The 13,527-nt window shown below is 42.0% G+C and overlaps 1 protein-coding gene across 6 annotated transcripts; it reads left to right on the top strand.

The window, feature by feature from the left end:
- Positions 1 to 416: 416 nt before the first annotated feature.
- snx19a (sorting nexin 19a) lies at positions 417 to 11,634 on the top strand. Of its 6 annotated transcripts, none has more exons than XM_061752838.1 (13): positions 417 to 654; positions 932 to 1,046; positions 1,642 to 3,120; positions 3,206 to 3,344; positions 3,424 to 3,524; positions 3,607 to 3,726; positions 4,683 to 4,801; positions 4,975 to 5,065; positions 5,423 to 5,570; positions 5,884 to 6,007; positions 8,971 to 9,155; positions 9,256 to 9,343; positions 10,607 to 11,634. In XM_061752838.1, the coding sequence occupies exons 3-13, from the start codon at positions 1,669 to 1,671 to the stop codon at positions 10,719 to 10,721; spliced, it is 2,682 nt and encodes an 893-aa protein (XP_061608822.1). In that variant the 5' UTR covers positions 417 to 654; positions 932 to 1,046; positions 1,642 to 1,668; the 3' UTR covers positions 10,722 to 11,634. The 6 variants fall into 6 exon arrangements, with proteins under 6 accessions (XP_061608822.1, XP_061608821.1, XP_061608825.1 ...); XM_061752841.1 differs by having other exon boundaries at positions 419 to 654; positions 1,815 to 3,120; XM_061752837.1 differs by lacking the exon at positions 932 to 1,046 and having other exon boundaries at positions 418 to 654; positions 1,645 to 3,120.
- The last annotated feature ends 1,893 nt before the right edge of the window (positions 11,635 to 13,527 follow it).

The following is a 13,527-nucleotide window of genomic DNA, read 5'->3' as shown; positions in this document are numbered from 1 at the left end:
CAGGTCAATTGCAGATGAGGTCGGAAAAAAAGAACTAAAATGTGAATGTCAAATATGTACAATTGTTTTTTTTTAAATTATAAAATCATAATTATTGGTCATTATTTAATTCATGGGTTATAATTAATTTAATCATAGTTGGTCACCAATTACTTAATAAAATTAATTAAATGGTTCATTTGACGAAGATTTTGTTTTTTTCAATAATTATTTAATTAGATACTTGAATAACAAATGAATACCAATAAGTACATATTTATCAAATTTTCATTGACCAATTCGAGGGGGGGGGGGGGAAACTACATTTTTTAAAAATTACTGCAACAAATATTACAGTCTGTTCTAAATGGTGCAAATAGTGGATAACAACAGGCACTTGCTGCCATTAGTACAGCTGTCTAATTTGGGATGAAGGCAAACATGGAAAAAATAATAATATGTATATAATATTCAGTAGTCACAGTCGTAGAATATAGAAAAAGCATCGTGTTTTGTAAAGAATGAATACAAAGAGGAATTGTAATCTGGCAGGTAAAGTGGACACCTAAACCGAGTTGAGTAGACAAACAGGCTAATCCTCATAATCTTTGTTGGAGATTAAAACACAAGGAGGAAGCTCGCCTCAGTTCTAGGCATGAATCTCTAACTATCCAGGTGACCTTGTTTTTTTTTTTTTTTTTAAAGGTTTATCAGTGTGCAACGTGGTATTGATTAAGTTGTAGCCTACTATCAATTGATTGTCTATTTTAAAATAAACAAATTCATGTCTAAAGAGCTACACTTGCCTTTAAGAGGCCATTGCTATTGAGCTGCAAGTTCGTATCCTAACAATATTATAAAGTGACGTGTGAGGAACCATTTTTTGTAAGATAAAACATAGCACGCACACTCGTTTTGGGAGTTTGACTGATTGACGTTGTCATGACAACAGCAAGTGTCTCGGTGTCGAGGCAAAGCTCTCCCGAGAAGACTGTGCTGCTTTCAATTGCACTCGGACGTTTGAAGTTTTGAATGATTCAATCATTCATGTTGGTAAGCAAGTACAGGTAAATACAAAATACAGTTTGTAAATCATGATTTTATTTATTAGGGCGGGTGGAAAAAATCTAAATGTATCTGAGTATTGACACAAAAGGTTATGAGGTTCAGGGGGAAAGTTGTTTTTAAAAATGTTTCAATTTAGGTGTGGATTATTATTTTTTAAAATCATAATTTAGAAACTGCATGCAAAGACAAAATCAGAAATGGCCGGCACAGTAGACAACTGGTTAGCACATCCGCCTCACAGTTCTGGGGACCGGGGTTCAAATCCCGGCCCAGCCTGCGTGGAGTTTGCATGTTCTCACCGTGCCTGCGTGGGTTTTCTCCGGGCACTCCGGTTTCCTCCCACATCCCAAAAACATGCGTGCTAGGTTGATTGAAGACTCAAAATTACCCATAGGTGCGAATGGTTATTTGTTTCTATGTGCCCTGCGATTGGCTGGCGACCAGTTCAGGGTGTACCACGCCTCCCGCCCGAAGATAGCTACTATAGATATTATAGATATTTGACTACTTGACTCATCTGTCCTGTACTGAAAGTCATTGATGAAACCTGCAGTTAAAGTTGAATGAGAACTAAAAAAAAACCATATTTGTTAGCAGGCTACAGTTCATCTGTTGGCTACAATGCCTTCATCCAAGAGGTCTAATCAGTGGTCCCTGTCAGAGGTTCTGGGCCAGCGGAGACGGCTGTTAGGCCTCGGCGCTCTACTGGCCTGGTTGATCCTCTTCCATCTCCTTGTTAACGTCTGGCTCCTCTGCATCTTCACTAGTCTCCTGGTTGTCTTGGGAGGTTGGTTGGGATCGCGAGCAATTCTGGATGCCAACAGCCTTCTCCACTTGGAGCATTTCTTGCCGCTCGGTGGGGCGACTCCATCTCAGTGTTCGGCCGAACATGAGTGGAGACTCAATCACGAGATCCACAGCGCCGTCCACAAAGCGGTGCGGGATTTTGTGTCTTCCTGGTATCGCACTCTTCTGCCAGAGGTGGAAGGCGAGTTTGAGCGTGCGGTGCGCAATTCCATGCTGGAATCGGTGATGGAGCTGAAGGAGCGTGCAAGACATGTAGACAGAAAGGCCGTGGTCCAACGGCTTTTAGAGCTGTATGGCTGCCACCTGCAGAGCTACATGACAGCCAGGCACATGCTGCTGGAAACACAGCGAGAAGTTGAGAACGTTAGCCTTTGGCAGCTCTACCAGGAAGTAGACAGCCCTCATCCAGCTGTGAGCGATGCAGCCGCTGAGCTCAGGTACGCCAGAGCTCTGGTTAACCTCGTCTTGCACGTGCTTGTTCCGTACCCTCAGATGGAAACCAGGACCGGAGGGTACATGGTTACTGAACTCATTACCTGCAATGTGCTTCTGCCGCTAATAAGCAGGCTGTCTGATCCCGACTGGCTCAATCAAACCATTGTAGACGTCTTCACCAGGTCACAAAAACCACAGGATGGTGCCCTGTACAGGTGCGCGCTCCATGATTCGTGGATCACCTGTCTGTCATCTTCGGATCAAGCGAGCCTCGCGAGCGAGAGCAACTCTGATTTTCGTGAGCTGCTCAGCCCGATGAGTGAGGAGGACTTCTCTCAGTGCAGCATGCTGAGCCTTGAGACTTGCTCTGGGAAAGCTGAGAATTGCCACACTGGTCTGCTCACACCGTGCAAAGTCAACTGCTGTTCCCTCACGTCTGGTCATTACGCTCACCTCCCAGAGTCCAAGATGCTGTCACCGGACTCCCTGATGCAGTCCGAGACGGAAGATGGCATGACCAGACGCTTGTGTGAATGCGGTCCCTCAGCCAACTTCTGCAACACGATGAATCTAAACGACGACGCTGATGATTTTGGCTGCTTCGGTACGCTGAAAAATCTGGGGCCGAAGGCGGTGCCTGTGAATTTACCCTGGCCTGCTCAAGAAAAATCCCCAGCAGGGCCTTCAAGAAGACTTTGCCTCAGTCCCTTGAACTTTGACACTCCAAACAAACCATCAATGGGCATCCAGAATGTGCAAATTGCTGGAACAGTCAGTGCAAAGGAGCAGCGTGGTACTGGAACACATCCTTATACTCTCTACACTATCACGGTAACATTACAGGTCCACTTGTCTTTGGCGTCAAATGTGAAGATTGTTTTTCCTTCCACACAAAACAGCATTTTGTCTTTTGCAGTTTGAGACCGCAACATGCCCCGAAAGCGGTGACTTTTTGCAACCTGCAACCTGTCACTCGGTCAACCGCAGATACAGCGAGTTCCTCAACTTGCAAACACGTTTAGAGGAGAACCCAGAAGTGAAGAAATTTGTCAAGAGTGAGAAAAGATCAAAATCTACCTGGGGAATATCTTGACACATTTTGTCACTATTTCCAGCGACTGTTTTGTATTGCAGATGTAAAAGGTCCGAAGAAAATGTTCCCTGACCTTCCCTTTGGGAACACAGATGGTGAGAAGGTGGAAGCCCGTAAAGGCCAACTGGATACCTTCCTTAAGGTAGATATTGGCTTTCGACACTTCAGTCTATGACATCCCTAAGTGTACTGTATCACTGGAATTGTATTTGTTGATTTTATAGCAACTAAACAGCATACCTGAAACAGCGAGGAGTGAGGACATGCAGGAGTTCCTGTCTCTGAACTCAGGGGTTTGCACGTATTTTGGAAAAAGGCCTTTTGTCAAGTCAAGAATTGATAAGGTGAAAAGGAATTTGTGTACTGAGTGAATGTTATGGGGGGAAAATAGTGCCTTTGCAATGATATTATTATGAATATTTGAGTCTTCCACACAAACACTGGCTAGTGCAACCTAACTAAGCCTAGTTGCAAGAACTGATGAAGCCTGCTCGGATGAGAGGCGAAATGTCTTCTAACAGAAACAGAATAGTCCAGTTGCGATTGATTCAGTTCCCATCCATCCATCCATCCATCCATCCATTTTCCTCCGCTTATCCGAGGGCGGGTCGCGGGGGCAGCAGCCTCATTGCCCTGAGAATGAAATGACCTGGATGAATGAGAATATTCACAGCCAAGATATTAATACTCAGCTCTTAATGGTATATTATTTTGGTATATTGTGTTTACTATTGTGGTGCTAGTTTGGCGTAGTGTACAACTGTCGGGCTGCACGATATATTATTTGAGCGTTGTCATCACGACGTTCACATGCGCAAGTGCACTGCATGCATCATTACACCAATCAGAAGAGCACTGAGAAGAGTTAAACAGATTGTGAAACATTCTCCAAACAAGCGGAAAAACGCGCTCGCTTCAAGTTGTTTAGTTTTCACTCTCAGCTGTAGTTTACCATAAAACTGTCGCGTAAATCAAATAATTCAACAACAAAGGTCCGCTAACCTTAGCGAGAGCCGTTTCTATTCTGGTTACCTTATTTTGCTGCACAAAAGTTTGTCTGCACCAAAATGTTGAACATTTTGCTCAATGCTAACTGAAGCGAGCGCCGTTGGAAAGGCAGATTTTTTTAATGATTTTTTTTCTTTCAGTTCTGTTTTGGTCCTCATGAGATTATGCAATTGTACACGGTTATGTGGCCATGAGTGTGTATTTACGTAATCAGAGCATGTCGATTGAGCAGAAGTACATTTTATTTCTAGAATGGGATCCAATGTTATGTCCACCATAATTGTTATTACAGATGATGGAAAATGCTTTAGACACCTTGAAGACAGCCTTTCCTCACCCCGAAGCCGTGAGTCCAACAGAGGACCTTGAGGGAGACTCTGAAGGGAGAACACTGGACAACAGAAAGTACAGGTGAGACTTTTGAACATTTGTTACTGTACGTGTGACAGAAGTGTACCCATATCAATTCTGATTGCGGCCACATAAAACATTGTCTACTTATGTGTCTGTATTGTGTGAAATCATCGAAGCGTTCTTCACAGTTTATGGGGATAAAATGTTTGCTTTTGTATTCCCTGCAACAGGAGGCTCATGTTCCCGAGCAAAGTGTCTCCATCTCTCAATATACCCGACTTACATCCTAAAGTGACTTACTGCTTTAGTGAAGGCAGCCCTGTAAGTTCTCATCCACAATATACTACGATCAAATATGTCATATATGGATAGGAATGCATTTGAAACAGACAACAAGTGGATGAGTCGACCTTGCTACTCTGCATCGCCGCTTAAAGCTTGAAGTTGACGATTCGCTAATCGTTTTCCTTTTTGTTTCTATGCCGGTTCATCAAAATCTGTTCTTTTTATGTGAAACCGGTCCATGGTATAACAAAGGTTAGGGACCGCTGTAATGGGCTGAAGAAATAGCAACGAGGTCATCGATTAATAGACTTTGACTCAACTTTCGACACATTCGAGTTGACTACAAAAAAATATTTAGTCGTTCAACCTCTACATTTCTCCAATTCTTTCGAGGTGCTCAATGGCATGTCCTTGTCCAGACTGGAGAGCTTTGTCCTGGAGCAGGAACGACTTTTATGCGACCCCCAAGGCAGAAAACAAGCCAAGCAGACGGAGCTCATGGGCACAGACAAGGCGACGTGTGGCAAAATTCACGGCACAGGTATGGACTGCTACTCTTACCCACTATTCCACTGCACTGAACACAGGCATGATAGGAAAAAGTCACCCCGTGGTTGTAGTTTGTAGCGGTGTAGAATACTGCATCGTACAGCATTGTTTCGAATATTATTTGGACTAACTAACATTTCAAGTGAGTCTGCTGCTTCTACTGTTTTCTTGTGTAGTGCCACTTGAGAGCAGCACAACCCCACATTTTGCAGTTGCGTTCATTGAAAAGTACTATTAAAAGTCTTGCTGTGTCTAGCACCACTTCATTTATTATTCTTATTCTGATTATTTGATTCTATTTTCAGACACAGCCGTGGCAGATGTTGCGCTGAACATTTTGTGTTTGTTGATGAAGGACCAGTGGAGTTGGCTGTGCACTGAGAACATCCAGAAGGCCATCAGACTTATCTTTGGCACTTTTATTGAGAGGTTGGACTTAAATCTTTCATAAAGTTTTTGTTCCAGTTTAAAAACATCTATATCCCCCCAATTAATTCTATGAATGCTACACACATCATTATTCATACTACAGTATTGTTGTTAGGTCAAAAATATGTATTTTTCAGATTTTGTCAACCATATTGCTATTACACCAAATACATATATGTTTTTTAAAGTGATATTGTTCACCAATATCTTAATCAAAGATGGGATGATGATAATGTGGCATGACATTGCTGGAAGATCTTAGCACTCATCAGCCTGTAACTGTTCACAGCCACTAGGAGACATATTTGGTTTGGCATTGTTACAATATGCTGTGCATATTCAACAGTATTAAAGTACTCGAATACTGCTCGAGTGAAGTGGAAAAAAGGACAGCGACAGTCGCCGATGCAGTTTCGGCCGTTTTTTGAACGGGGCAAACACAAATACAAAATGACAACACTCGCAAGGAGCATGGAGCATTTGTTCACATTCAACTAACAACATAGTAAATGGTCAACGGACTGACTCCTGGCTCCAGATCACACATTAGGCCCCCCCAAGGTGTGTGTGTGTGTGTGTGTGTGTAACTTGTGGCATAATTACACTATATAAAACCGATGTTTCTTTACCTTCTCTTTTATTATTTTATTATACAACCCCAATTCCAATGAAGTTGGGACTTTGTGTTAAACATAAATAAAAACAGAATACAAAGATTTGCAAATCATGTTCAACCTATATTTAATTGAATACACTACAAAGACAAGATATTTAATTTTCAAACTGATCAACTTGATTGTTTTTAGCAAATAATCATTAACTTGGAATTTTATGGCTGCAACACATTCCAAAAAAGCTGGGACAGGGTCATGTTTACCACTGTGTTCCATCACCTTTTCTTTTAACAGCATTCAATAAACGTTTGGGAACCGAGGACATTAATTGTTGAAGCTTTGTAGGTGGAATTCTTTCCCGATGTACAGCTTCAGCTGTTCAACAGTCCGGGGTCTCCGTTGTCGTATTTTACGCTTCATAATGCGCAACACATTTTCAATGGGAGACAGGTCTTGACTCCAGGCAGGCCAGTCTAGTACCCGCACTCTTTTACTACGAAGCCACGCTGTTGTAACACGTGCAGAATGTGCTTTGGCATTGTCTTGCTACAATAAGCAGAGGCATCCGTGAAAAAGACGTTGCTTGGATGGCAGCATATGTTTCTCCAAAACCTGTATGTACCTTTCAGCATTAATGGTGCCTTCACAGATGTGCAAGTTACCCATGCCATTGGCACTAACACAGCCCCATACCATCACAGATGCTGGCTTTTGAACTTTGTGTCCATAACAGTCAGGATGGTTCTTTCCCTCTTAGGCCCGGAGGACACGTCGAGTCCACAATTTCCAAAAACAATTTGAATTGTGGACTCGTTGGACCACAGAACACTTTTCCACTTTGTGTCAGTCCATCTTAGATGAGCTCATGCCCAGAGAAGCCGGCGGTGTTTCTGGGTGTTGTTGATAAATGGCTTTAATGATTATTTGCTAAAAACAATCAAGTTTATCAGTTTGAACATTAAATATTTTGTCTTTGTACGGTATTCAATTAAATATACGTTGAACATGATTTGCAAATCATTGTATTCTGTTTTATTTATGTTTAACACAACATCCCAACTTCATTGGAATTGGGGTTGTATATTTTTATATTTATATTACAATACAGTGATATTTTTCTTAACTATAAATGTACAAAAAATGGGGGGCTGGAATAGATTAATGGCATTTCAATTCATTTCCATCCATCGATTTTCTGTCCCGCTTCTCCTCACTAGGGTCGCGGGCATGCTGGAGCCTATCCCAGCTATCTTGGGGCGAGAGGCCGGGTCGCCAGCCAATCGTAGGGCACATAGAAACAAGCAAGCATTTGCACTCACATTCACACCTACGGGCAATTTAGAGTCTTCAATCAACCTACCATGCATGTTTTTGGGACGTACCCAAAGAACCCAGGTCCTCAGAACTGTGCGGCAGATGAGCCGGCCGTCAACTAACTAATCGAATTCATCCGTCAAGATGCAACTGTACACACTTTTTTGTTTGAACTCTTTCCAGGTTATCGAAGCATTTGCTTGCAATTTTGAGTATAGAAACGACGACATTGTTGCGAGTAATGCTGCAAAAACTTGGTTTCCTTCCTACAGATGATCTTCTGTTGGGCCTTTTCTACAGTAAGGAGAGTTAAATGAGATACAGTGGACCACTGCATACTCGTGGATCGGTACCTGCATTTTCACCTATTCACGTTTTTTTTTCATTTCACATTTTTTTCAATTTTTCTTTTCATTTTTTTCATTGCTCTTTTTGTTTTAATTTTTTTTTTTTTGGGGGGGCAACCCCCTAAACGCTTAATGGTGATTTATCCCCACTTCTTTAAGAATCTTTGGGTTTTAAAAGTAAAAAAAAAAAAAATAATTCTACAATGCCAATGTAATGGGCATGATCCAGGATTTTTCTCTATTCGCAGTCCGGTGTGGTCTATATTCAACGCGAATAGCGGGGGTCCACTGTACTTCTGAATCTTGTATGGCATACGCTCATATTTTCCTTCCAAAAAGCAGATTCTTTTTTTTTTTTTTTTTTATTGTAAATGCAATGTGGATACCAAATTGGAAATGCAGATTTCAACAAGGGCATGTCTATGATTAACACTGGCCTTGTTTTACCACGTCTTTGGGAACAGCCCTTGTTTAGGCTCCAGTGTTCTGCTGTCATTAACATCACTGGCTTGCCTTTCAATGAGCATGTCACTGAGTAATTCGAGCTGCTGTTATGTTGTAACCTTCGTAAGCACGCTAGCTTGTGTTGCACCACTTTGCACGCATGGCTTAAAGATGTCACAGCGATGTCTTAAGCAGATAGTCCTGCAAATGTGACCCCAGTGCTCTACTGTTTTTTTCCCCCCAGATGGATGGACATCGGAGTGGCCCACCTGACCAGCGCACCCTGTTGGGTCATTTACCTTCAAGTGCTGCAGGAGGCCGTGTGGCCCGGAGGTGCTCTTCCCGCCCAACCGCAGCCGGAGCGCAGCACCGCTGAGAGAAAGGAAACCAAGGAGCGATGCCTGGAATGTCTCATGCAGCTACTTCCGGGTTTGCTGCGGCTCTAAGACGCATATTACAGCTCACCGAATGCTCGACACATTTTGCTTGACCGAGTCTGTCTGGTTTGTGTTGATGTTTGTGGCTGCAGAGCTCATCACTGACATGTTAGGCAGTGACAAGTACAGATTGAGCATGGAGACCATGCTGGAGTCTTTACAGGAACACCACATTAACAAGTGCGTATTCAAGCATTTGACTGCATTGTGATTTGATGGTGGTGTGATATGCTTTTGACATTTCCATATACATTGGGAGCTTGGATTTTGTGAATAACCCATTCCAAAAATTCTGACTAAATGGAATCATACGAAAACAAAAGCAATATGTCCAATTGGATATAATTCTCAGGTCATTGAATCGATCGCAACTGGACTGTTCCGTTTGTGTTAGAAGACGTTTGGCCTCTCATCAGAGCAGGCTTCATCAGTTCATGCAACAAGGCTTAGTTAGGATGCACTAGCCATTGTTTGTGTGGAAGACTAAACTATATATGCTCCAATTTGGAGGCATGCCCCACACCAGAATTCTAGAATTCTTCTTTTGGAATACAAAAAAGGGGGAGAGCCTTTAAGCCGCCTGGCCCAGAGGCCATCGTCGATCCATCGGAGTCGTTGAGTGGAAAGTCCCTCATTGATATTCCCTCTAAATTGGAGCATAAATAGTTGAGTTTTCCACACAAACACTGGCTAAGCCCATGAGAGGCAAAACATCTTCGATGTCAAGTTGTAATCCATTCAATGCCCTGAGAATGAAATGACCAAGATGAATGAGAATATTCACAGGCATAGGAAAGAATGTAAATCCAATTCCCCCCAAAAATATTCACAAAAAACATACAGAAAACAAAAGAAATGGATGGATCAACACGTTATGATACGTTATTGTTTGGAAAAGGTAAGCTGCCATTTTCATACTTTTAAAAAGTAAAAGTTCTGTCTTGAATTTGATAGTGATTCTTGTGTTCTTTATCAACTCTGTCACTTGGAACTTTCTTTGGCGCCATGCTGCCTGATTGAAGAGTCACACTCAATAAATGAGCACAAAGACGAAATGCTTCCGATGAACGCAGTGGGTGGGTGACGCTGACTCAAGAAAATCAAAGTTGCACATGCGCAAGGGAAACTTTCTGTGGCCACTCGATTCCAGGAAATCAGTGGCTGAGTCACGTTTGTAGGCAGATGAGTTCGGTGGGAAGGATCATTTTCAACTCTCCAAAAACTGGAACAAAATTTGGGTGAAAAAAATCCGAAAACAAATCGTACAAACAATAGGGCATCCGTAAAGCAAGTACTCTAACATACAGTGTATGAGAATGCAGATTGACATGGATCCAAACAATAATTTGGACTTATGTTTTAGTTTAAGATTGAATGATAAGCATTCAAAAGTACAATATTATATTTGTTCATCGTCTCTCATGTTTGTATGATTGTGTGCAGGCATCTCGTTTACTGCATCTGTGACCTGCTACTGGAGTTTCTGATACCAGAATCAAGCAATGATTCCTTCCAGAGGTCTCTTCTGCAGAGTCTATGCAAAGATACTCCTCCCTGATGGCCACATCTCACCACAGCTGTGTCACAGCTTGAAGTTGATGCCGACATGATGGATTCCGTGATGTAACTGCATAGAAGGACTCACTTGATTGCTCCATGTCCAAGAATCATACATTTTAGCTCTCTACTAACCTACTCGAAATCATTGTTAAGTTCAGCTCCTGTATATTGTGTATGCACACAAATGCGTATATATATATATATATATATATATATATATATAGTATGTTTTTATAATTGTGGTTTGCAGTGCATGAGAGCTGTTTTTAGGTCTTCTGCCCCTCATGTAACTGAATGGTTACTTTGTTGAATTGTTTTATTTGTTTTGTGTTGATGCCTCCAAAATCTTTCCGTTAGTTCTAAATGTTGAAGAATCATCTGTCAGTGAGATGAGGGCTGTGATTCATTCACTTATTCGTTCCAATTTCAAGACAGATTTGCATTTATACAGTACCGAAATGCATTTTGGAATTGTTCAAAGCTGCGAAGTGATTGAAAGTGAATCATTTTGGAATGTTGACCAGTTCATTTGAGGAGCAAACCAACTGCACTTAGCGATAACTTTCAAGTTGTGTGACTGAGTTGGAATGATGATTTTTTTTAATGAATAATTTATGAGTATGATTACAAAAGTGTGATTCGCCGAGGAATCTGCAAAGCATGTGTGAAAAGATGCTGGAAGTCCACTGAGCCAAGTGTTCTTTTCACCAGCAAAGTCAACGTCTGGTCCAGGCAGCCCTACAATCTTCCCATGATCTTTGGACCCTTTCCCCAGACAACGTCTTTGATAAAGTTTGAATAGTATTAAAAAATTGAAACTGTTCTCTGATCCATATGAGCCATACAACTGTAAGAATGTTCCTTCTATATATTTGACTTTAATTTTTAATTGAGATAAATGAGGAACAGAACTAACAGCATGTATGAAGTGTTTCCATACGGCAGCATAAATCACTTTTTAAAAAGCTGATTTCTCCAGCCCACAATATATAAACCCAGAAAACGGAGGTGAGGTGAGGGCAACCAGAACGCTATAAGTTAATTATGGTCCGCATAGTATGTGCAGCAACAAAAATCAACATAGTCAGTTGGTTGTAAAACAGATACGAGGTCACAAATTTCATCATGGCATCTCAAAAATCTCTCACTCCTGAGCAGGGGGTCACATGTCATAAAATTCACAGATTTGGGTCTCTTTGTTATGCCTCTGATTTTGTACCTTCTACGGATACTCATGGATACATGAGTATGATGATGATGATGATGATGATTAGTCGCAGTATTATGATTATTATGTTATTTGCTAACCGTCGTCGTCACGAATGTTCCACTGGATGAATGGACAGAAATTCCCACGGACACGCTCCAAAAGCTCCTTCCCGGAGGAATGGACGCTTTTATGGAAGCCAAGGGGATTTCCGCCTCCTTTGGTTGTAACGGCCAGGTGTTCCAATGCGGTCTTTTTAAGAGTGTGATTACGAGCGAATACTGTAAGACAAGACAAATGATGAAGAAAGAGTAGATCTCGGGTATTGCTTTTGAGCTGCATCCAAGTCCTCCCCTCTCTCTGGTACAGGATTGCATCAAGTGTTGGCTTTGCAGAGAAAGATTTTCTGAAACACATCTTGTTCTTTGCAATGTGTCTCAGCAGAAAGAAAAACAAAAGAAGAAAAACATCAAGCCGTGTTCCTTATGATAAGAAACACATTGGATTCGGATGAGGTTGTGATGTTATCGGCTCACGTCACCGTCTTACTGCCTTTTTGGACTGCTCATTGACACTTTCCACTGTAAAATAAGGGAGACTGCGAAGGGGTGGCGCTCCTCTTCATTTGGACATGACTTATGTTTAATATAACTCAAGATGAAAACAAAGTGCTCTTTGCTCCAAAGCGTTCAAATAGCAGTCATTTGGTTTGGTTTAATAGGGGAGAATTCAGTTATCACTGCCAAATTCGATCGCACTCACAGACAGAAAAGCTAAAAAGGTTTGCATGTTAACTTGGAGTTGTCCAGACTAGTCGATTTGTCGACTTTACTACTCCAAGAAGAATAGAAGAGAATGACCTTATAGACCTCAGTGTTTGATCCCTCACAGAGGATCGGATTGTTTAAAAACATATGGCGAAACATAAGGTGGGACGTCGACTAGTCGCTAATCACGTGTTTGATGAGGAGTGTGCTAAATCAAATTAGTCCGCCAGGTTCGCGAGGTTGTGTGCAGACAGTACCTGCTTGAGAGGATTTCATTAACCTAGAAAAATGGTAGCATTGAGACTAATAAACATGTGAACGTGACAACTCCAAAAATTGGGGAAAATGTGACTCCAGGAAAATGGGCAGTGAAATAAAGGAGTCTCCTGGGAAAATGGGGAGGGATAGCAATTGTGACCTATTTGCTGCCGAATGATTAAGTTAGGCACAGTTGAATGTATTGGAGCTTTTCAGCTTGGAACTGCGATTTAATGCACTAAGTCAGTGATTCTCAAAGTAGGATATGAGTGCCATCGGTGGTATGTAGGCTCTCTAGTGGTATAAACATAAATGAACACAAAAGAAATTTCCATTTTCTGCTCACGCGGGGCTCGGGCTGCTGGCACCTATCCCAGCTATCAACGGGCGGGAGGCGGGGTACACCATGAACCGGTCGCCAGCCAATCGCAGGGCGCATAGAAACAAACAACCATTCGCACTCACATTCACACCTACGGGCAATTTTAGAGTCTTCAATTAAACTATAGCACGTCTGTTTTTGGGACGTGGGAGGAAAGCGGAGTGCCCGGAGAAAAGCCACGCGGGCACGG

This window comes from Phyllopteryx taeniolatus, chromosome 17 (genome assembly GCF_024500385.1).
Source record: "Phyllopteryx taeniolatus isolate TA_2022b chromosome 17, UOR_Ptae_1.2, whole genome shotgun sequence".
NCBI lineage: Eukaryota > Metazoa > Chordata > Actinopteri > Syngnathiformes > Syngnathidae > Phyllopteryx > Phyllopteryx taeniolatus.
Note: the sequence above shows the minus strand (reverse complement) of the source record. Positions and strands in the feature narration are given on the sequence as shown.

Excerpts from the sequence above, each read along its gene's own strand:
- snx19a (XM_061752838.1), top strand. The coding sequence starts at position 1,669 with ATGCCTTCATCCAAGAGGTCTAATCAGTGGTCCCTGTCAGAGGTTCTG. Across the intron at positions 3,525-3,606 it reads AACTGGATACCTTCCTTAAG|CAACTAAACAGCATACCTGA; the intron begins GTAGATATTGGC and ends TTGATTTTATAG. Across the intron at positions 4,802-4,974 it reads CTGGACAACAGAAAGTACAG|GAGGCTCATGTTCCCGAGCA; the intron begins GTGAGACTTTTG and ends TCCCTGCAACAG.